General features: G+C 32.9%; 1 protein-coding gene and 1 long non-coding RNA gene across 4 annotated transcripts in view; both read left to right on the top strand.

Moving 5' to 3' along the window:
• The first annotated feature begins 292 nt into the window (after positions 1-292).
• LOC143253966 (uncharacterized) overlaps positions 293-25,270 on the top strand; it is a 109,902-nt gene continuing 84,924 nt past the window's right edge. The window contains exon 1 of the long non-coding RNA XR_013029919.1: positions 293-347. This is a non-coding gene — a long non-coding RNA (uncharacterized LOC143253966). The remainder of the gene's footprint in view (positions 348-25,270) is intronic.
• The window catches only part of LOC143253962 (vacuolar protein sorting-associated protein 54-like), a 30,033-nt gene continuing 13,060 nt past the window's right edge, over positions 8,298-25,270 (top strand). Inside the window, exons 1-3 of one of the 3 annotated variants that reach the window (XM_076508637.1) lie at positions 8,972-9,085; positions 16,392-16,529; positions 18,671-18,963. In XM_076508637.1, coding sequence (XP_076364752.1) covers positions 16,499-16,529; positions 18,671-18,963 — 324 coding nt within the window. In that variant the 5' untranslated portion in view covers positions 8,972-9,085; positions 16,392-16,498. Of the gene's footprint in view, positions 9,086-16,391; positions 16,530-18,670; positions 18,964-25,270 lie in introns of all 3 variants that reach the window. The other 2 variants (XM_076508635.1, XM_076508634.1) reach the window with 2 other exon arrangements.

Here is a 25,270-nt window from a genome sequence, read left to right as displayed (position 1 = left end):
CTTAGCACAGATAAAGTGCAGTTAAATTTTCATTTATTGTTTTTTATTGTGTTTATAGTTTTAGTGGTTGACTTTATGCATGTAAGTATTATTATACAGGTATAAATAAGCAATATTTTTGCTTAAAATGCTTCATAATGCTTAATTTTTGGAGGTCTGTAACGGATTAATTTAATTTCCATTATTTCTTATGGGAAAAATTGATTCGGTTTTCGAATAACCTTCTGGAACGGATTAAGTTCGAGAACCGAGGTACCACTGTATTACATATATAATGTATGAAACGATCCAGCCATAATCTCACGCAGAATTTGGAAACCACGTGTTCAGTGAAGCACTGCCTCATAGTAAAGTCATTTTGTTCACTTTGATGGTCTTTGTTGTAAATAAAGATTACTTTTAATTTTGTTCACATTTTCTTTAGTCTTTTTCTTTCATCAAAGTAAAAACAAAAATGCTGTTTACTTTTAACATTTTAATAAGTTTTCAATTGAACCTAAAAATAGTTGAGGTTACTACAGATATGACTGGAAACCAGTAACTTTTGAAGTACTACAATTTCGCTTTATAAGTTTAATTAATTTTTTAATATGTTTTATTGTTGAATATGAAAATAAATTGTGTAAAATTAATAACATTTAACCATCACCAAAACTTTAACTTGTAATGCCTTCTAAGCCTAAAAATTTTAAATGCATTCATTTACCTTTTATTTCACCATTATTGACATTGACGAAACTTATTACACTCATTATTTCAGTATTGTGGTGATTGCCTTGTGTCTTGATATAAAAGACTATTTAGTGTAAATATTGATAATTAGTTTATTTTGTGAATGAATATTTTATTATTGTTTACTTTTTATTATAAAAGAGTTAAAAGCAGATGATTATTTAAAGTTCTATTTGTAACTTACTGATGTTGAAAATATGTTGCAAAAAGACAGTTAAGTAATAAACATATAAACAGTATGAGATGACCGATAAAGAGCAGACAGACATAGCCAATAGCAGAAAAGAGTAAATTCACTGCTCAGGAAATGTTCGACATGAAATTAAATTCGGTGGAAATTATAGGCTTAACGCTTAAGGTATTGGAGTAAGACTAACAGTAGAAAAGGGAATATGAAGAATTTGATTCCGTCAGAGCGTAATTCTGAAGTAATTAAACCTACCTAAGAACATTTTGACAAAAGGAAAAGATAATTTTTTTGAAGTACTAAGACAAAATTATTGCTGGAAGAGCTGTACATGACTGAGGTAACTGGCGTTACAATTGTCAGAAAATTACACAAGGAATATTAGTACGATAGAAATAGAGAAATATAGTTTGGTTTATCAACTGAAATTATAATGCAATTGAAAATACCTGGGTGGACTTGTGGCAAGAAGAAGAAAACGTATGTAATGTTTAGGATATGTTCTCTATAGTATAAAGAACATGTTGTACACACACTTAAATATTTCGAATATATCTACACTCAGTGGTCACTTTATTAGGTACACCTGCTCTTTAACGCAAACAGCCAAACAGTAAATTGTGTGGCTGCAACTCAATATATAAAACGTGCAGACATGGTCAAGGGGCTCAGTTGTTGTTCGATCACACATTAGAATGGGAAAGATGCGTGATCTAAGAGAATTTGACCGTGGAATGATTGTTTGTGCCAGACGTGGTGGTTCCAGCATCTCAGAAACTGCTGACTTCCTGGAATTTTCACGCACCACTGTCTCTAGAGTTTACAGAGATTGGTGCGAAAAACAAAACAAAAAACAGAATTCAGTGAGCAAAAATGTTTTGATAATGAGAGAGGTCAGCGGAAAATGGCCAGACTCGTTCAATCTGACAAGAAGGCCACAAATACTTTAATAACCACTCCATTCCACAATGGTGTGCAAAAGAGCATATCTAACACACAATGCATTAAACATTGAAGCAAATGGAATACAGTCGCATAAGATCACGCCCAGCTCCACTTCTGTCGGCTAAGAACGAAAAGATGAAGCTACAGTGGGCACAGAATTACTAAAACTGGACGATTGAAGGTTCTAAAAACGTCGCCTGGTCTGACAAATCTCGATTTCTGCTGCAACAGGCAGATGATAGGGTCAGAATTTGGCGTCAATAGCATGAATCCATGAATCCTTCCTGCCTTGTGTCAACAGTAATAAATTATGGTGTTAGTGTAATGGTGTGAATAATGCTTTCTTGGTGCACACGAGGCCCCTTAATACCAATTGAGCACCATTTGAATGCCACAGCTTACCTGAGCGTTTTGCTGATAACGTGCATCCATTTATGGTCACATTCCATCCATTTTCCAAAGGCTACTTCCAGCAGGATAATGCGCCTTGTCACAAAGCATATCAAGATGATTCCACGAACATGACAGTGACTTTGACTTCAGTGTACTCAAATAACTTAGTAATTCTTCTCTAAATGCAATAATTTAAGGTCTTTCCTAAGGTAAGAAGCCCAAGACTGAACATAATATTCTAAATGTAGCCTAACCAGTAACCTATGCAATAATATTATACTTTTTTGGACCTCTATTCAATACTTCTGAAGATATAACCCAAAATGCTATTTGCCCTGCCACTAGCAACAGAACAATGTTTGCATGACTTTAGAGACTGATCTGGTGTTACCTCACAATAATTTGTCGTGACACTATTAAGGTTATTTCCATTCAAATTTTTCTTGTAATTCAAACTATGATAAAAACTGAAGAAAAATGGAAGACTTTCGAAATGCCATTCTTACACTTTTGTTTCTACAACAGGCAGTTATCGTCCACTCATCTTAGTTTCATAATTATGACAACCCACATGCATTATCTTGCATTTGCCATTTATTTTCCCAACTCACTAAATGATATAAATCCTTTTGTAAAGCAGCTGTATTCTCTTCATGGGTAGCAATACCCAAAACTTTAATCCCATCTGCAAATGTAAGTAGCTTTTTAATCATTCCTTAATGTATATTATTGATGTAAGTCAAAAGAGCAAAGGTCCTACGATTGAGCTCAGAGGCATCCCACTTGTGACATTAATTCAATTTGCCTGAACTCCATTTGTGACGAAACTCTGCTTTCTTTCATCAAGCTACTTTTCTATCCAATCAGCTAACTTATCTTCCACACCTATAGAGACTGTTTTTTTACGAACCTTTTATGTGGCGCCTTGTCAAATGCTTTCATAAAATCTAAATATACCAAATCTACACCCTTTCTCTCAACTACATAACTAGCAATGTTTTCAAATAATATCAAAAGATTTGTAAAGCAATATTTCACCTTAATGAAATCTCCCACTGGGACTGCCGTAAGTCTACGAATTTACAATGCTAAAATCAGGGGTTCAGTTCCCCTCGGTGGACACAACAAGTAGCCTGATGTGGCTTTGCTATAAAAACACACACACACATACACCCTTAATGAAACCATAATTATTATCCAAAAAATTCTAAACTTTCTTAAATGACTTTGAAATTAATCTTTTATTAAACTTTTCACACATCATATGTAAGATTAATGGGTCTATAATTACTAGGACAATTTTTATCACCTACCCAGAAAAGAGGAAATACATCAACCAACTTTCAATCCTCTGGTACCTACCCACTATTCAAGAACTGAGAGAAAATAGTTGCAATTGGATCACGTATCCAATTCTTCACCTCCTTCAAAACTAATTGAGAAATATTATCTGGCCTAGGAATCTTATCTTTCAGATTTAATGCAGTCATCTTGTTCGATCTCATTTCCATCTATTATCTGGTCAAGATGTAGAATACAGTTTAAATCTTTGTTAGTAAAAACAAAAAAAAGCAATATTTAATAACCCAGCCATCTCTTAATCATTGGATACGACTATTACTATATCATTTCTCAAGGGTCCTACAACCATACTAACATTTTGTTTATCCTTAATGTATCTAAAAAAATCCATACTGATAACGTTTACATTTTGAGTCAACATTCCTCATACATTCTTTTTGATGCCCTAATTTCTCGTTTCATCAACTTTCTTGATCTTATGTAATCTTATAAATCTCCTGTCATACCAGTCAATTTAAATTTCTTAAGCTTGTGATGCTTTTTTTGGATTTTATTTCTTATATTCTTTGTGAGTCAACCTGGTTTTTTACTTGTAGCATTCCCATAATGCATATGTTTAGCTTAAATATTTAAAAATTTTCCACATTTGATCGGTGTCTCCAAGTAATTCAGCTGCCATGTTCACTATTGTCTCATCCGTTTAAAATCTGCTTTATTGAAATTTATATCCAAAATATCATTATTTCTTATTTCTATATGCAGCAAAATCTTGAACACCATTGATCACTTGCGCCCAGATGCTTGCCAGTTTCCATGTTCTCGATCATTTCTATATTTCAAGTTAACAATAAATCTAAAATAGCGTCGTTCTAGTAGATTCCTTGACTAATTGCTAAAGAGAGCCATTTTGAACAGTTATGAATTATTATGTTCATTTTTCTACTAGTTTAAAATTTACTCAACAGTTTAGAAAATAAAGTTGGGAAATATTTTATTTTTAAGCACTTGTCTTCCTACCTGTAAAACTTGGAATAAAATAATGTACAGACGTTTCTGATTCGTACGTTAGTTTTAGACTTGTGTTTATATGGTGATTAAATTGAACAAGTGTTGAGTGCTGATGTTTTTATGTGGAAATTTTTATATGTATAATTGTTTCTTGAATTAAAGCACAACTCCTGAAATAACATTTAGAGTTATGACTCTTAGTTTCTTACCTTGATGAAAGTTGCTTTTCATAGTTTGAACAATATTAAAAATTTGGGAAAGTATGATGATCATGATTTAACTCAAAATTGAAATGGGAAAATGGCCATTAACTTAGAGGTGAAATAGTAGTAAAATATCACACTTGAAAGCAGTCACAATATGAAACCTCCCTCGCTCTGTAAAGAGAAATCAGAACTGTGTTGAAAAAAATCATCCTTGGTACACGTTAGATATAATCATCATTTAAGTAAATTGTAACTTAGCAGTATAATTATTTTAATTTGACCAAGTATATGTGAAACTTCTAGCAATTTCACATAGATACTTCCAATTTCTAGTATTAAAGTACAAACATTTAATGTTTTTGATATTCAGTCTCCCAGGTGTGCTGATTTGACACTTGTTTGAGGTGTTTTATTAACTTAAAAAAGTACTGTATGAAATTTTTTTAAACTAAATATTCAGTTCAGTAAAAATTATATGGATTTAAAAAAAAACCTTTTATATGTGATATTTGTATGAACTTGTGGCTTTGGAGTGTCAGAAAGATTTTAATTGGATTGTTAATGTATGATTTAATAATATTAGTTGTACCATGAATTTTTCTGCCTAGAGACAGTTTATTATTTTATTTTTAATGCAGGGTAGCAGTAAAACAGAATTATTAAATGTGTAATTTTAAAATAAATTTTTGCAAGTGTATATCAGTGGTTCTCAACCTTTTTTAATCTACAGAACTCTTCTGGAGTCAGATTTGTGTTGCAGAACCCTTTAAAGTATTAATTATAAAAAACATTACTGCCATACTATATCAACAATTTCAGACATTGTATAGATGTTTAATGCAGCTATATATCCACACACATACATGCAAAGCAGTAAAATTTTATTGAGCTGGTTACTCAGGTATACATACATAATGAGAAACAAGCTCTTTCAAATAATGAAAGTTTACATGGCTAGAACACCTCTTTGTACCTGGTGTTGCTCACTTATTTAAGACAGTGCAGTGACTTACTGTTGTGTTCTTATGAAAACTACTATACTAATAAAGAAATATGATGCAATGAGATTGCAATTATGTGACTTGTAAGCTTTAATGCATTAGAATATGTGGAACTCTTGCATTTTGAGGAACATTTAGATGTGTCAAGGAATCTGTTTCACAGGATCATGGTTGAGAAGCACTGGTTATATGAACTATAATTTCTTTGAAACAATGCTTCATTTAAATAATGGCATATCCAAGATATGCATTTATATATTTTTTTATTAATAAAATAATTATCAGTATATAAATAGCTTGATTATTAATGTTTCTTACTTTTAATTTGAATATATTTCAAAATAAGCTGTTAATATGATTTGTATTTACTTTCATTTGGTATAAGTAATGAGATAAAATAATATCAAAGACAAAATAATGGTAAAACATTTTCCACAGCAGTGATGCTGCTGCTAAAGGGTTGCTACTCTTGTTTGAAAATGGGGTACTAAAATGTAAAAAAAGAAAATTGAAATAAATTACCTTGTACGTTAAAGTCAGACAATACAGTAGGCATATGTATATATATTGTGTAATATCTTTGTACAATTGCCCATAGCAGTGAAAGGGAAATTTCTTAAGTTTAAATTTATGATTAAAAGTCACATAAACTAGAATTTTTAAACAGTCTTGTAGGTTATGTGCTAGTAGTGTGGGAATATAATCTGAAGTGAATTATTTTTTTCTGCTGCAATTGAAGAAGAAGGGTTGTTTTTGTATTTTTTGAGTTTTCTTGTTTTCTGAGTTTGGCCTACATGTAATTGTCAGAAGCCAGTAAGAAATGTTACATTAATTATTATAGGTGTGTGTCTATTATTCAGCAGTGCTTAATATCAAGGTTACAATAATGTTTTTTTACATATATCATATAAATATCAGATATAAATTGAATCAAATACAAAATTAAGAATGATGTATTTACTAACTTGTATGGGAGGGAAAAAAGGAGTTAATATTATTAAGATTTCTAATGAGAAACATTCAATGCTTCTTATATGGATGGAATATATCCAGCTTAATTGCAATAAAATTAGATATAATATTTGCTAACTTTCTTTGTACAATGTTTTTTACTATTTTATTTTGTTTTTTTGTAGTTTTACCCTGGCACTACATTTTATCAAATAGTTCTCTGGAAATACCATGGAATTTTAAAATTATTTACTTGTAAAATTGTGGAAAGTTTTTCATTTGGAAATGTGGGAATGCTGTGTACATTGCCTCAGTAAAATATATTTGAACATTCATTGAATGTGTGTCATTGTCCACCTATTATATTCCAAAAAGAAAAACACTTTACAAGTATTAATAGAAGAAAGGTGTATTGCAAGAACATTAATAAATATCAAGAGACAATAGTTCAGAAAGAATCATTACTGACAGAAAAAATTAAGTATCAAAAAGAATGGTTTGAAAACTAGTAGTAACACCAAAGGGTTTACTATGCACATTCCTTGATACATTCAAGAGAATTATATCAAAAAGTGTAATGGAAACAACTCAATAATTTAAAAGTGATTAGCATGCAAAAGGTACAATGATATCTTCAATCAAATTATATTATGTAACTTCATATATTTATATAAGACTAACACTACTTGAAAACAAAAGTTTGAGTGAAAAACACTTCAAATTTACTGGGCATGCATGATTTTATGTACCAGTGGACTCTTTTTTTCTATTCATTAACATAAGTAATTCTAAAAACAGAAACAATTGAACAGTTTAAATGTGATGATTAACACACACAGTTAGTTCAAGGACTGTTTATATGAATTGCTACAGTGGACAGAAAGTTGCGATACTAGTGTTGACCATATCATGTCAGAATAATCTGTTAGTTGAATACAACCTACTAATAAGTCTTATTACTAAATTACTTGGTTACTTTGTAACCATGATTTGAGAAACCTCACTGGCTAAACTAAGTCAATAGCTTGCATTAAAAATGCTAGTTGTAGTTTTCCTTTGACATTGTTTAGCTAATATAATAACATTTGTATAATTTTATAAGTCATTATGCTTTTATATCCCAAGTAACTTTATTTATAGAAAGTTTAATGAAACAGTATTATAATTTTTCAGAATTTACTGTCCAACATCAGGAAGAATTCATATAGATTTGCAAAATCTGAAACAAATTAAAAAGGTAATAAAGGAAATATTTTCCTTTTATCACATACAGAAAAAGAAGGTTGATAAGATAGAAGAATCTTTTTGAATATATTAGTATTTGCAAAAGAAAAAACTAGAAAGAGATTTATTGGATTTTTTTTACTTCTTTGTGACCCTTTTGGTACCTCTCCTAACCACCTAAAAGTCATAACTCTCTATTTGAGGAAAAGCTGTTCTGAAACATAATTTCTTCAATAGGCTTTATTAATTTTGTACTTTAAGATCAATCTCTTTATAAATATTTTATTTGTTAACATGTAATTTAAGAGTATCGGCTATTAGTACTTATCAAGTTACATTAAAATCTTGTTTGATATCTATTTGTAAATACAATATTTACAAGATCAAGTTTAATATCAGAATCAATAATAGTGCATGAATTTCATTTACAGTTAATAAAGTTATAACAAATATAAACGGTCACCTTTTGTATATTTGGCTAATTTATAAGTTTGCACAAATGGGTAGGAAAGAAATTTAATGAAGGTCTGCAAAATCAATACTTGTAGATCAGTATAATGATTCATACATTTAAAATGTTTTAAGTTTGACAGACTTCACCCTATGCAATTAGGAACATTGATTTTTTATAATACTTGCTAATTTTATATACTTTTCTATATTTTGGTAAACTTGTTTTGATTTGTTTTGTACAGACTATCCTTATCTACATGAAGTATATTTATTTGGGAATCAATGTTTTAAGGGTACAAAGTGGTTAAAAGCTGCTGTGGTCTTTCAGCCATAAATATATGTATTGATATTCTGTTATGGTAGTATGTGTGTGTATATATATAAAAGTGTAGTGCGTGTTATTTATTATGTAGTACTGAAACTACTGCAATTTACTGTTTGCTTTTCAAGAATCATTCAAGGAAGCAGATTTACAGACAGCCTGCTTTATTTGCCCTCACATGCCAGCTTTCACCAATTCAAGGGACTTCTGTCATCATCTTCAAAACTGTCATTGCATAAAGAACGGGGATCATTTATCTGCCAGTATGGTAAAAGTGGAGTTTGTGCTTTTCTACCAGCTGAAGGAGTTTGTAGCCAGGATTACATCGAGCATGTCATCAAACATCATTTGATTCAAAAGGGTTAGTGAATGGAAAATATTATTTATTTTGGAATTTATTATCTTCAATAAAGCATGAAATGTAGTGGAAGAAAAATATATACATATAGAAGCCAGGTGTGAGAAGATGTCACTCAACTTTTTCATCATTTACTGGCAAACTAAAGTAGGCAAACAATTAACCAATTTTGATATATATCTAAAGTGTAGATTCTGGTTAGTTATCTCTATTGTTAAAACTCTTCCCTAGTTAGGTTATTTGAATTTAATCATATATTTTAAAAGACACATGGTATAAACACTACATACTGTTAGCAAAACATTAAGATTTAAAAATCAATTTAAGACAAAAAATATTAAACCTTATTTATAACCCAAGCTCCTTCAAAATTCCTTCTATATTAGGGGCAAGCTGGAAATGCATACATAACCAGTGGCTACAGTTATTACTGAATTAAAATATATTTGTAATTGTTCATAATGTACTTGGAATACTATTTTTTTATTAATTTTTTACATCTTTTTTAATGGATTTTTTTTCTTTATAAGCATTCTGTCAAATTATGTTGGATAAAAATTTGTTGATTATTTTGTCACATTATGACCAATTTTTCTGTAATTTTTATATTATCTGATCAATTGAGGACTTAAACCTATTTATATTATGACCTATTTTTACCACATTATTGTAAATTCTTTTAAATGAAATAGTGACAGCATACTGTTAATGGAGTTACTTGTAAGCCTTAACTTCTGAAAAGGTTCAATAATTGAAACTGAGGTTTCTGATATGGTGTATTACTTCCACTCACATAACCCCAACTTTATCTTATCCTGTTGACTCTCCTATTGTACTTGTCTACTACCCACCTCCTTTCTGAGGTAATCCACAGAGATTTTGAGGTTTTTTTTAAGAGATTGCCTCTCCCCAGTTACTTCCATGTTGGCATTTTTGTCTCCTTCATCTCTAGCCTTACATATGTAGTTTCTCAGTTCTTGGAATCTCCTGGGGAGGAGTGCAGCTTTGGTCCAGGTTTGTTTACTTCCTCCTTATCTCTGAGACTTTCATATGGCCTCTTTTCTTCAGCAAATTTTTTTTGTAATACTCCTGAAACTTTGCAATTTTCTTTGGAATTGGTGTGACATCATAGCACCCTTTCATCTTTGCTAAGTAAATAATTTGTCGCTTTTTGAGCTTAGACATGCCTGTATTACTGTTTCCCACCCAGCTCCTTCTCAACTGTGTTCCTTATCTCATCATTTTATTTGATGCAAATGGACATGCCACCCACAGTACTATTAGGGTTTCCCTTGTTCAATTTTGTTTCCGTTTGACAACCTTTCACCACAAATTTGTGGGTGATTTTGGTTTTATTTGAGGGACTCGTCATCCACTTTCTTTTCCATTATCTGAGATACCCATTTCCTTTTCATTGCCATGTTACCCCACCACCAGTCAGTATCTGTCTGAGGCACAATATGTTCTCTTCCAGCATGCCATCCAACCTGTCAATTATTCTTCTCCAGGATTTTTTCCTGGGTGTTTGAAAACTGGAGACTTATGGCATGTGATATATTTGACCCACCTCAATTTATGGTTTTACCCTGATTTATTATGGAGTCTTTTCTCCTCCTCAGGTGGGCTTTTTCTCTAGGTTTACTTGCCTTCATATTCCAATATCTCATCACTCTAGACAGTACCTTTGGTTTGTTCATCATAGGGTATATTACCAATTTTGCACACTGACATTGGGACTTGCTATTGTTCTGTATATTTTGTGTCAGGCAGTCAAGGCATTAAGCTGACATTTACATGCTTCCATCATTACATAAATGACTGGTTTCTGTTAGCTCCTTCCAATCAGGAGTCTTTCCATCACATTCATTAGCTGCTCCTGGAAGCAGCTCATATAGCTTGGTTGATCAAATTGGAAAAATAATTCCTTATACCTACCCAATATCTCGTTCATATGTATATTTTGTTCAACACTCATTTCTGGCAGGCCTAACATTCTCCTCTTTGACTTTGTTCAATGGAGCTTTCAGTTCTCCATGCCCTTACTGTTCCCTCTTTTACACTTTGTAAAATGCCCAGCAGGGTCAGGTGGTTAAGTTGCTCGACTTGCAATCTGAGGGTGGCAGGTTCCAATCCCTGTCACACCAAACATGCTTGCCCTTTCATTCATGGAGTGTTTTAATGTGACAGTCAATCCCACTATTTGTTGGTAAAAAGAGTAACCTAAGAATTGGCAGTGGGTGGTGATGACTAGTTGCCTTCCCTCTAGTCTTACACTGCCAAATTCGGGATAGCTAGCATAGATAGTCCTCATGTAGCTTTGCACGAAAATCAAAAACAAACAAACAAACACTTTGTAATGTTCTGTAGCTTTTGGGGATGTAGTCTTCCATGAAAGCCCTTATCCCTCTGGGTAAGACACATATGTGGTCCCTTCAGTGGACTCTGCATGACCAATGGAATTTTGTATAGGAACCATTTGAGGCTCCGATTTTACCTCCTCCTTATCTTGTAGATAATCCGTATTGGTGGTTTGACAAAACTTACACTTTGGTGGGTGTTTCACTTCCTTCCATTCATTAGGATTTACATATTACAGATGCTTCCCTTCAGGGCTGGAGGGCATGAGTTGATTAGCAGGGAGCTTCTTGTCAGTAGTCTCTGACTGAAAGATCTTACCATATAACCTATTATAACTTCTGGCTGTATGTCGTGCTTTGGATCATTTTCTTCATCTTGTCAGGAATTATCTGATTATGATCCATTCTGACAATTCTATAGTCATGGCTTATCTCAATCAACAAGGCAAGATCCATTCTCCTTCCCTTTGTGGTCAGACCTTGGATTTTTTTTGGTCCCATGTACTTGGTATTTTTGTCATTGTGTGTCATGTTCCAGGTGAATTCAATCTTTTTGTGGATCATTTTTTCCCCTTCAGAAAAAAAATGTATCAAACAGAGTAGTCTCTCAATCCTATTGTTTTCCACTAGCTGTTTTCAGTGTGGTTCTTTTTACTTAAATGCATCTACCACATCTCTCAGTACTAACTTACCTTTGATTTGGTCCATAGTTCCTCATACTCTTGCTCTGGTTGTCAGTGCTTTCAGACAAGTTTGGACCAACAATACCTTTATGTGTATCTTCCCATCCTTCTTCATAGGATAATCTTGATTATCCATGCTGCACTGTGTTAAGTCCTTCTGAATGTTTCTTACTGGTCGACATAACTGTGGTTCCCATGATTGCTTCAGTTCCAATATGCCCCACCACTATCTCTTCCTCATTTCATATGTTACATGGCAGTCTTGGTCAACTGGCATTTTATCCAGTCCTTTCTCTCATACATTCTCACATCTGTTTTTTTTTTATCCAATTCCTGGCAAGCAGATTCAGTTTGTTCTGAAGGGTAACTTCTTTTTTTAGCTTCTTCCATTTGCCCCTTTATCGAGGGATGTTTGTCATGTAAGTGGAATGTTTTCCACCATTGGTTTTTGGGTCGGGTGTTCACCCACTTGACCCATGGTTCCTCATATTATGGACTTCTTCACTTGACTCTTTGATCAGGGATCTTCTGTGTCCTTAGTTGAATGTTATTGGACTGCCTTATCTCACACTTTTTCTTATTACCATAAAGTTCTTACCTTTACTAACCTTTGTGTTTTTTCTGGATTAGTTGTCCATCTTGGCATGATGTCCTTTTGGATTGAGATGTTAATGTGGTTCATCACCGCCTCTGTTTGAACTGCTGTCCTTGTGCTTGATTTTTCCTTAAGACCAATTTCCTTCTCTTCACATCATAGGTCACATTTATTTGCCATTGACATTTAACATGTTCTGTATTATTCCATTTATGTTCTCTTTTATATCCAGATTAATATTTCTTTCCCAAAACTTCAGCTGTTCGGAAAACTAATTCCTCCTTTTTACAGATTTCCCTTCTTTCTATTTCCCACCTTTGTTCTTAGTTGGATTTGGATAGGCTACTGTGCTCTGCTCGTGCTTTTCAGTAAGTTGCTTGTAAGGTTTCTTTTCATGGTGCTTGTTTCTACCTGCTCATTTCTTGGCAAACATCCTTTGTTCTTGACCTTTCTTCTTCCACTCTGTCCAATTGGATTTGGCTTTTAAATCTCTTGGCTTATTATTCCTTATTGTCTTCTTCCCATACTTCCTTCCAGGTGTCTGCTCATGAGATCAGGTACTTTATCCCCTGACATCTCATCTCCATTGTCTCTAAGAGGAAGTTCTTCATCCAGGCATGTGGATCTTAAGAACATCCTTTAACTCTCATTAAAATGATGTGCTCTAAGGGATTTAGATTCCAATATTATATGACTCAAATCTCTATTCAACCATTGTTCTCTTCCTTTTGGATGTGCTCCTTCCATTTTCTGGGCAAAGAGTACATGTGGTACAGAAGTTGTGCAGTTTTCTACACATATGATCCTTCACTGTAGGTATCCTTTGGATGCTTTTGAAGGATGCATTTTTCTTTCCATTGCACCAGTTCCTCCACCTATTTAATATGGAATTCTAACTATTTATATGAGGGGGAAGTAATGTACCATATTGGAAGCTATAATTTTCCTATGCTGAAAATATATTTCTGACAGCTACTTGTCTCTCACACTTGCCATCCTTCCTTCCCACTAAAAACTGGTGATTACATTTTTTGCCAAACATTTACGTAATAGTTAGGTAGAATTAAATAGAGAGAGCCACATGCATTAGAAAAGTGTGTTGCACTCTTATTGGTATAGGGTTTATGCATGATAATTTACATGCAAGATGCATTCAAATCAGATATGTGGGTGCTTTAGGCTTGTGACGTGCAGAGCATTTTGAGCATAGAAAGGGCAGCACCGAATGATAATGGCTATTTGCGTGAGACAAATACCTACCAGAAATGTATTTTCAGTGTAGGAAAATTATAACTTTAAAGACTTCAAGAAATACAGATGACTTCAAGTGTTTAAGATTGTCAAGAGTGTGCATAACTTGCCCATGTGTATGCTGTATGAGTAGTCCATAGGAAATGTTTGAATGAATAGGTTGAACATTAAAAAATGAATATTAGGGTTAGTAAATTGAAACTTCAAAAATTTTGATTCAATTAAATTTATGGAGGAAATTTAATGATGGTGTTAGAGTGTGTTGTAATTTTAAAATGTTTTCAGTGTTGGTTAAATAGACCTACATTTTAGTGTTGGATCTGGTAAAGATAAGAATAACCTTCATAGAATGGTTTTTTGTGTAATTAATATCTTTAGAGGGTGCACAAATGATTATTGTAAAGATTACTATTGTTATTTTGAATAGAAACCATAAACTATTGTCTTAAGTTAGCACCATTATCAGAACATTTTGTTCAACTCACCTTTGATCACAATGAAAATTGACCATGTTTGTTAAAGTGAGTTTTTGGTTAAACTATACCAATATCTTTTTAGAAAGATACAAGTGAAAAGTATTGCTTTCAATCAGACTGTTTCCTCATGTAACTGTCTTTAGTATATTTTATGTTTTCTTTAAAAAGTGATGTCTTTTGCATTTGATTTTAACAAAAATTATTTAATGAGCTTTCACATGTACAATGTAGACTTGGCTTAGCTATGTCTTTAGCTCCAGCTTTGTCAGTACCCTCATGACAGATCATAGAAACTATATCCTATGAACCAGATTGTGAACCATTTGGGTGTTTCTTGTGATTATCAAAACATTACATTGAAATTTGTATTAGCCACTTTTGTTAAAATTCATGGAAGTATGCAATTGACAACATGAATTGATATTTCACAGAACATTCAACTTGAAATGTGTAACCTTTCCTTTATTTAGTGGGAGTTTTAAAAGCACTTCTGTTCTACAACATAACTTTTGTAAGAGTGTCACAAATAAAGAAATGTCTGATTGAAAGTAACTGCAATGTCCATCCACATCTGATTTAAACAAAATCATTATTTCCAGATCTGCATAATCTTAAATTTTTGCATTGAACATAATTACATAAACTTACAAGATATAATTTAACAAATTCTAGCAACACTACATTCGTATGTTGATGATCATTAGTTTAAACTTATGGATTGAAATCCATCAGTATTAAACTGTACAATGCCTTGATTTGCACATCTAAGTTATAGGTACTATATTTACAGAAAAATTTCAATTTTGAAATCTTCTATATTCTTTGTTTCTGCAATTTAAAAAAAAAAGGAAAGAATAATATATTGAGATTGTTGTATTTACATCTCCACAGATCAAATAGTGAACTACTCAACACTAAGCTGAAAAGTTGTTGAACATGTACCAAGCCTTGGACCCTCTGCACATAACATTTATTGTACTCATTTATGATGCACTCATTATTAAGTTAAACCATTCCATCAATAGGAAGCTGACCCAACCTTCTTATGCAATATTCTCATGAAACCTTTGTGTAAATTAAAAGTTAATATTTTTCCTTGGCACTTCAGTGTGTAGGTGTGTTATTTTTCAAGCTTTTTGTGAAACAAATTTTTTGTGTTGCACCTGACTTAAATTTAAAATAATTTGTTAAACCTTTAATGAGAACTGTTATTTTTCTTGTATTACTTTTGTTTCTTCACATAACTGAATCACTAGACTTGACAGAAATGTTCAAGATACTTAATATGGTTTCCTTGAAAGTAATATTGACCTTGATAATTAACCCTCTGATAAGGTTTGGACAGGAGCTTTTAACAATAATTCCAATTAATTCAGTTTTGTAGATATTATTTAATAAGGATTTTTATATACCACATTTCTGAAGTGTCCTGAGATTCAGAAATGTATTAAAAGGAGTTTTTGTTATTTTACTTTGCTTGCAGTTGGAGTTACTTTAGCATTGAACAATGTTACTGCCTTTATACATAATTTCGTAAAGTGGTTGGTTTTATCCCACATTCTTTTTCTTGGGCCCAAGATTCTGTAGTTCCTGCTGAGTCTGCCATCTCTTTGGATGATTATCTGCTCTTCCCTTTTTTGCTTTGCTTTTTTCTTTTTTAAATCTCTTATGTGGATCAGTTAACCCATCCTTTATCTTTTGCCATTCCAGTAATTCAGTTATATGAAATTTATTCTATCACTCCACTTGTCTCTCATATTTCATGGGTGAACTTATTACAAACATCCCCAAACTAGGAATTGCTGTTTCAACTCTCTTCCTCCCACCTTAAGCTTCCTTTTGTGCAGATCTTTTCTTCCTCAGCTTTGTGTTGATTATCTGTTGTTAAATTCTGCTTGATCTCAAGACTTCACTGTAGTGTATGGTAAGGAACCTCTTTTTTTTCAGAAATTCTATTCACCTTTTCATACCACAGATAACTAATATTTTGTGTCACTGAAAGAAGGCTTTGAGCAAAAGTCCTACCACTCTTTGTTAAAACATGTATCACACAAATGTATGATGGGAACACATCTTACATGCACAGTAAGTTTTAGTTTTATAGATTTTAATTAATATGATTTATCATATTTTCTTGGTCTCTGAAACTAGAGAAGTCCAAAGTCTCCTCCATAGAAATTTTTATTTTCCTTAAATAATAACTGATTTTACTTTATTGGTAAACATTGTACCTGCTATTGTATATCACATGGCTGTTTCTATTCTGTATTTTTCATTTTGGATCCAAGACCCATGCCCTCCTGCTTTTATTACTTTTTCTGAGCCTGTTTTGTCTTTGAATGACTTTGACTAACACTTCCCACAACCTGCTATTGCTTCTGGTTCTTCTATCCCTGACAAGTACTAAGTAATGCCTGTCTTTGATCTCCACTATGTCATGTTCTGTTACTCTGTTTCTGCTGGTTCTCAGTTGAACTTGTTACATACACCCCAACTTTCTCATTTACCTGGTTGTTGCATTACTTCAGATTTTTTGTGTTGACTTTCAGTTGTCTTGACCTCTTTGGCCTTAAGTCTCTATTTCTGTTGTTTGTGATTGGAACTTTTCATCTTTTCTAGTGTCCTTATTCCTGATATCTGTTTTACCAGCTTGGGTATTGTTTCTCCTACTTTGACTCTCTTACCTTCAGTTTGCTCATCTTTGTGTTTTTCTCACTCACCTTAACTTTTTATCTAAAACTCTGCATTACTACCTTAACAGCTTTACTAGAGAAAGTCACACTAACCTGTTTTTCAAGTTTCTTATATCTTTAGTCAGTGTTTGCTGTTAACTTGCTTTTTTATTTCTTAGACTTGCTTTATTGAGTATTGGGATGCCTTATTTTTTGAAGTTAGACTCCCTCTCTTGTATCTGTTCTTCCTATGGAAATGTGCTTTTTGTATATTCTTCACTGGATCCCATCTGGGCAGTATTATATACCTGTTGATCCATTGTCTTCTTTCTTTTCTGTACCTTAATCTCTTTATCTCTAAATGTTGTAGTGGTTCATACATTTCTACACTACTCTTACCATCCATATTCCTTAGCTCATTACTTCTATCAAGAATGTCTTTTTAGCTGAGTGGTATGTAGTTCTGGATATTTTCAGTGTTTGGTCTTTTGTGGAGTGGTCTTTCCACATTAGTGCCTCTGAGATCTGGAAAGTTCAGTGAGCATGACACCATTTTTTTTTCTTCTTAAAACTGTCTGGAAACCTATTTTAAGCTATTTAAACTCCAATGTCATTTTTATATTGCATAACAAAGAGATACTTCAGTATCAAAATCTCAGTTTTCTTATTTTGAAGCTCTACTTTTGGTCTCTTAACTTTAACAACCATTTGTTGAATGCACATGTTATTAGAGCTGTGAATTTAATAGTAGATTGGTTGTCTTGCTCAGACTGTCTTTCAGACAAAGTCTTTCTTGCATTTCTTAATGTTTCTGTTTTTCTCATTTTGGGAATTCTCTTTTTTTAGTGCATTTGTGATTATCCACTGCATCAAGCTACCACTTTTTTGCCCTTCACTCTGAGACTTCATGGCTCTGGTGTTATTCCATCTGAGTCTGTGTTGAATTCACCATCTTTTTGTATGTTTGTTCTCTTCTTTGACTTTTTCTAAGGTACTGCTTTTAATTTACATCTCCTTGTCACCATATTCTTCTCATCACCTAGATTCAACCAGCAAAACTGTGGTTTACATTCAATCACCTCTTGGTAATCCTAGGGCTTCTGTATCATCTGCCTCAAATGTCCATCTACTACTATGATGGTTTATGATCTTTTGTTCAGTTCTTTATAAATGGATGGTTTGTCGATGTTGATCCATTCATTACTTCCTTTAAGTTGTCTAATTGTTCTTCATCTCAGTTCTTTTTTAACCTAGCTTCTGAGAGTGGTCTATCCATTTCTATGATTGCTGGTTACAGAATGGCTTTGTCTGTGGCTTCTTTTACCTAACCACTCTCATCATCTTTTTCCAGTCTCAGTGGACATATTTTGAATTTTTATTATCTGTCATCCACTTAATTTTCACCACATCTGAGTAAAGTAGGGAAGCTGTAATTTTGTTTGTTAGTATATATAGTTGTTCATTAAGAAATGCTAGTTTATTCCATTTTTTATGTATTTTATATTTATGTGTGTATTTGTAAATAGTGCTTTTTTTTATAATTTCACTCAAAAGGATGCCCTAGTGATGGATTACCAAACATGAAGTCAGATTATGAGCATCATGATCTTCAGAAAGGTGAGCGTCTGTCCAATATTGTAAATGATTACAACAAATGGACTGTCCACAACAGTAGCCAGAATCTTCCAGCTGTGCTTAATGATCTTAGACGAAGCAAACGTGAATTAGATTTTTTTATAAAGACATGGGGAGACTCTTTTGTTGAACAAGGTCCAATTCCTTCATCTCCATACATTCCAGAAGTAACAAGAAAACATTTTGATACCTACTTGAGAAGAATTAACAAGGTAAATATATTACTAGAAGATGTAACAGAATTTATGGAAAATATTCTAATTTTATATGCATTTCAAAAGATTCATATGATTTTGTATAACCACAAATGATAAAGGCATGATATTTTGATTCTTTTGACTTCAAATGGACATTAATCCTTATTTAAATAAAAAATGGAGTAGTTAAATAGTTGATATTTTCTGGATGTTCAGATTATGAGTGTAACAGTTTTTCTATAACCATTAAAAGGCTAAGTAATTCAAAACAGCTGGGCTAAAATGTAAACGCTGAATTATATAAATATGTACATAAGCACATCTAATTTTGTACATAGGTAAATTTGTTAAGTACACCACGTTTCCAAATGATTAAATGTTTAGTTTAATTTCAACATGTTTATAATTTTTATAGGTAAACATCTGACCCAAATAAATAATATATTGTCTTGAAGAAAACATGAATTATCTGAAATGGAAAATCAGTCCAGAAACTCAAAATTAAATTTCATGTAATATACATGTAAACCTAGAAATGTGTTGGGAAATATTCATACATCTTACATTAAATCCATCGTCATTTTTTTTCACAGGAAATTAATGTGTGTGTATGTGTGTTTATAAGATACTAAAATGTAATCCAAATAAAAAAAAATACAGAAATAAAATCAATGTCAAAAATCTGAGTCACTTCATTGTTATGTGGTTGCTGAAAACTTTTGTTTTCTAACACATGATGTTAAGTTCTTATTTTGTATGATTATTAGTATATACACACACACATCTATTAATTATTTTGAGGAAAAAGTATATGTGATAGTTTGCTGCTTGCATCTGGTCAATATGTCTTCCAGGGTCTTCATGGACACCAAATATTTTATAAACATTTGCACAGACAGTTTGTTGTTCTCAGAAGTTTCAGCTAGTTTGTGTTAAATTATTACACTTAGTGTAGGTGATAAAAAAGAAACAAGTTGTACCCTGGAAGAGTGACTGGAAAATATTAACAGAAGGTTAAAATAATGAGATTTTGTTGTGAGAATTTATGTAATTTTTACATGTTTAAATGTTAATGAGAAAACTGCCCAGTAAAATGGTAAGGAGTGTTTACTATTTCACGCATGAGCAAGTTAACCTCTTGCTAGAGGTAAGTTGGAGTGCTCATGCCATGACTTTTTACAGTTTCATGCAAAGCTTGAATCAACTTAACTTAAAACATAGTTATTAATCTTAACAGTATACAAGTTTTATTTTTTAATTTTAAAAGGAAATAATTCAATGAATATTCAAACTTACCATGTTTGAAAATCTTGATTTTTGTTCCCTTGCCTATTCTCTAATATTGTTACTACCCATCTGAAGTTACAAAGTTGAATTTAAAGTTCTCATTATCATACAGTTATTACTAAGGCAGAGTCAAATTTTTATTGCATTCAATCTTCTTTGTTTACAAAGACATACTAGAATGTCATATCCACTTGCCATACTCATCTGTATTGTCTGTTTCATCTTCAGTTTGAAAGTTTTTCACACACTGTTCAGACCAAGAAGCTTAGAAAATTGTTTAAGACTCTTGTGCATTAGTTAGAAAGCCAGTTAAATTATAATAGTTATAGAACATTGTTTTGTGAATACTATTAGTTTGTGTTTTTTAGATGAATTGTTTAAATAAATAAATGATCAGTGTACTAGTACCATCAGTATAAAAAAAAAGATCAAAGCTAAGTACTATATTTGATGTTTTTTTATCTACATTTGTTATTTATATTAACTAAAATATAAAAATTAGATAAATTATTAAATTAGATTAACTTTTAAACAGCAGGAATGTTGTAGGTAGCAGCATCAGTTGATGATTGCTGCTATATAAGGGTTAAGTAAGAAAATGAAAACTAGTAACAGCAATAATTATACACAAAATATTCTTGTGAGTACCTCAGAAGTTATGCCATTCAGCAAGGTAACTAGAACTGTTCGTCTACCAAGTGATTTAGGACTTGTATACAAGATTATTAGATAGGCATGAACCAAAGGGCAATAGAATAATAAAAGTAGAAACTTAAACAGATGAAAACAGTTACAATGCTTCAGATATTTAGGATAAACAAATATAGTTTTCTGTTGCAATCTGCAGTCATTCTAGAAAGTGAAGAGGGGAAATATAGATTTATTTTATAATGTTTTTTTATGGTGGTGGAGTTTGGTAAAATCAACTGGCCCTGTTCTGACATACGGTAGAAAAGTAAGAGAAAAAAGATAAAGTTTAGCAGAAAGATAAAAAAGTTTTACATTTATTTAGGAGGTTTCAGAGGTTACAGAAATGAAATTTGAAAATTTTCAGATGAAGAATTTTTTAAAATCATAATGTGAATATTACTCACTTGGAGCAGTCAACACTGTGACTCCATATATTCACCTACAAATCTTTAGTAAAAACAATTAAAAATTGATTTTTTTTGTGTACAGAAGATTTGCGATGTTTAAAAGTTATAATATGGAAATTCTGATAGTTACATTGTGTTATAACATTTAAAAGTTATAGTATGGAAATTCTAATGGTTACATTGTATTATAAGATTGGTTGGTGTAATATGCCAACTCTGTATGGAAAGAGTTAAGGAATTAGAGAAGAAAATTACAAAATTTAATTGGTAGATGATTATTACACTGTTTTTATTAAACTAATAAAAAAGGATTAAATACCAAATAAAATTTACAGTGAAACCGAAAACAAAAGAATGGGCAGAGAACAAACATTTGGAAAATTACTAGAGTTCATGAAAACTGTTTTTCTATTAATTATACAAATATAAAGAAAAAGGAAGAGCAAAATAAAGTTACTTATTAAAAATATATTTTATAGAAAGTATTACTTCAAAACTTTTGAAGTTTTTATTGTATGTTATTTTTCATTCAAAGTTTATATGTGCTTTTAACCTTCTTACCATGGGTATCCTTTACTGCTTATGACACAAAGTTTTAGTGTCTTACATTACAAATTTTAGTAAATTTCTTTTTGTTTATATTACACAAATTAGTATAGAAAAATATATTAGCAAATAATCCACATTTTAATAACATATGAGTTTCAAGTTCTTAGTTGTACAAGGCAATATTAAAAACAATCCTGAATTTACCGTAAAGTGTCACAAATGACATATTTTCTGTAAACGTCTTGTCTTCCCTATTTCATCCATCACCTCTTAAGAAAGTACAAAACTGAGTTTCAGTTACTAACTATAAAATATTCATTGCCCAGACAAATCATATTTTTTAGCTTTTAATATTGTTTGATTATAGAGTTATCAAATAGAAAATTAGATCCCCTCCTACCAACTCACTTGTCACATACTCTCAGAATTTGGTAATAGTTCTCTCTTACACTTAATTATATCTTACATATAAGGAACAGATAATCAAGGTTTTCATCTATCAAATCATGCATTGTATAATGTAGTGTTCTGAAAAGAAAATCATTAACTTCACTCAGAATACGACCTTTGTTCCCAAGAGAAAGTTAATGACTATGTTTATTCTTTATTTGTTAATATAAAAGTAACTAAAATGTGAAAAAGGGATCTTTTTTTTAAGTTAGTTAAGATTGGATTAGGTGAAACAAGTAATTCCTGAACATGGTGAGAGGACCTTCCAGAGAAAGTTCTATAATTTCAATTTACCTTCTTTGGGATCTGAACATCCACCCATGTGTTTGCCATCTGTGGTGGCCTGTGAAGGGGAGTAGAGGATCCTGGTGGTTGAGGGGTCTAACCCTAACACACCACTTTGGCCTTGAATTCCTGTAGATGAGCAGCCTTGGAGTGGCCTCTTCAGGGTCAGTTATCTGGATCACTTGAGCTAGGATCAACCAAGTTCCAGTGTTGGACATACTCAACAGGTGTTGTGGACATTGTGCTTGATGTTGGTGTTTGTATACATTGCTCACGAAACCCTAGCATTGCTGCATAGTTTTTGTTTGGCAATGCATTGTGCCTTCTATCCATTGTGTGGACACTGGGCACTGAAATATTCTTATTTTATTATGGATATCTCTATTTATAACAAAAAATAAAAAATGAAAAACAGATTATTGGAAAATAACCATCTATGGATGACTTATACAATCACTATCAAAGTCAGACTCAACACCTCATTTTCTCATGCTGCATTCATTATCCAAGAAATCTTTAGGGGAGATGTCCCCTTTTTCATTCAAAAGGGATTAGCGTGGCTTACTGGTTCCTCCAAGTTAGCAAAAAAGTTATGCTCTGGAGACATTTTCACTACAACACACTAAAGTCCTCCTGAATTCAAAGAGCATTGGGAATATACCCATTGAGGTTACTCCCCATGCTACCCTGAATTGTTCAAGAGGAGTTATTGTTGAGAGGGACGTGAAGAATATTTCCAAGGCAGAGATCTTTGCTGGTTTTGTCAGCCAAGGCATTTCTGTGGTTTGCTATATTTATGCCTGTAAAGACAGTATTTATATGTCTACTGATGTTCTAATTTTGACATTTACATCACCACGTCTACCTGCCACAGTCAAGGCATATTATTTCAACTGTAAGGAATGGCCATACATTCCCAACTTTCTCAGATGTTTTAGTGTCAGCTGTTCAGCCACTTGAAGACAACTGCCATGTTTTTTTAACATGTGCTCTTTGTGGTGGCAAAGACCATAATGCCAGTGAATGTAAACTGGAATCACACAGAGTTAACTGTAATGGTTCACACCCCTCTTACTCTAGTTCTTGCCCTAAGTGGATGGAGGAAAAAGAGGTGCAATGCTTGAAGATTGTGATCAATATCTCCTTGTCAGAGGCTCAGAAGTTTTTTGTCCTCCACTCTGTTTCAGACATATGTTGATGCACTCCCTTCCACTGCCATAGTGGGAGTGCAGACAGATCTCTCTGTGCCTCCAACAGAGTCATTTGCAAAACATCTGAGGAGTCTTTTGCTCTCCATGATTAAAAGAGTTGACGATTCTACGTCCACTCTTATCTCTGTCCCCACCACTGCTTTCAGTGTCTGCCCAGGTCCATCTCCTTCGGCTTTGGGTTCTGGCACTTCCTCAGTTCCATCTTCTTTTCCAGCCCCGAGATACAAAACGATTATTCATTCATTCCCTCAATCGCTGGAATCTTCGTTTACAGACAGAGAGCTGCATACTCGACCCAGGCAGGGTTCATGGAGATGGATAGACCTCTGTCCAGTAAAAACAAAAATGTCTAAGACAAAAGAGCTCACCATCCCATTCTCCTCCACATGAATGAAAATGGCCATTTTGATATAGTGGGACTATCAGAGTTTTTATTCAAATATAGATGACATTAAGGATTTGATTGATTCTTATCATCCTGTGTGTCTCTCCTTACAGGATATCTTTCTGAAACCTGCCAACAGGACATTCACTCTGACCTTGAGTGCTGTCTCCATTAAGTTGTGTTTCCTATAGTCCCAGAGGCAAAGTTCTTGGGGCTTATATTTGACCGTAAGCTGACTTTTATTCCACACATGAAGCAGCTGAACATTAAGTGTACAAGGGCACTGTATGCTTCTAAATTTCAATCCTTACCACAGCATCCCACCTTGGATTGTGTTTACCTTCCTCAGTTGGCCATGCATTTTCAGAATAGATGGTCTGCCATTGCTCCTTTTTGCCTTTTTATACAGGCACAATTGGCTGAGTTTGGTCTGTCCTTGGATGATATTGTTCTTTCCACAGGTCAGCCCATTCCACCATGGCTTATTACCATCTCCAAGTGCGACCCTTCTTTAAGTTGTCTAAAGAAGGAAGATACTCTCAATTGGAAGCACCGTCTTCTATTTGCCAAACATCTTTCGAACCATCCTTTCATTCCCAATTTATACAGATGGTTCAAAATCAGATGACTCTGTGGGCTCTGATATTTTTTGTTGTGATTCAGTTGTTGCACTCAGAATCCTCTCTACAGTTTCTCTGTTCACTTCTGAATTGTATGCCATTTCTCTTAAACTGGATCACATAGAAACTATGCAGTACATGAACTGTACTATTTATACTGATTCACTTATCTCTCTGTTAGGCCTGGAGTTGCTTCACATCAGTTCTCACCCTATTCTTATCAATATTCAAAACTGACTGGCCCATTTCTCTTTAACATCTACATCTACCCAGCTCTTCTGGATACCAGGCCATGTTGGTATTCATGGGAATAAGCTCACTGACACTGCAGCTAAGTCTGTCTGCTCTGGTGCTATCACTGCTGTGCCTGTTCCATTTATGGAATATAGTCCTGTATTCAAGGCTCTGCTCCATACCAGTGGGCAGTCAACTTTAAGT

This window comes from Tachypleus tridentatus, chromosome 6, assembly GCF_004210375.1.
Source record: "Tachypleus tridentatus isolate NWPU-2018 chromosome 6, ASM421037v1, whole genome shotgun sequence".
Classification (NCBI taxonomy): domain Eukaryota; kingdom Metazoa; phylum Arthropoda; class Merostomata; order Xiphosura; family Limulidae; genus Tachypleus; species Tachypleus tridentatus.
Note: the sequence above shows the minus strand (reverse complement) of the source record. Positions and strands in the feature narration are given on the sequence as shown.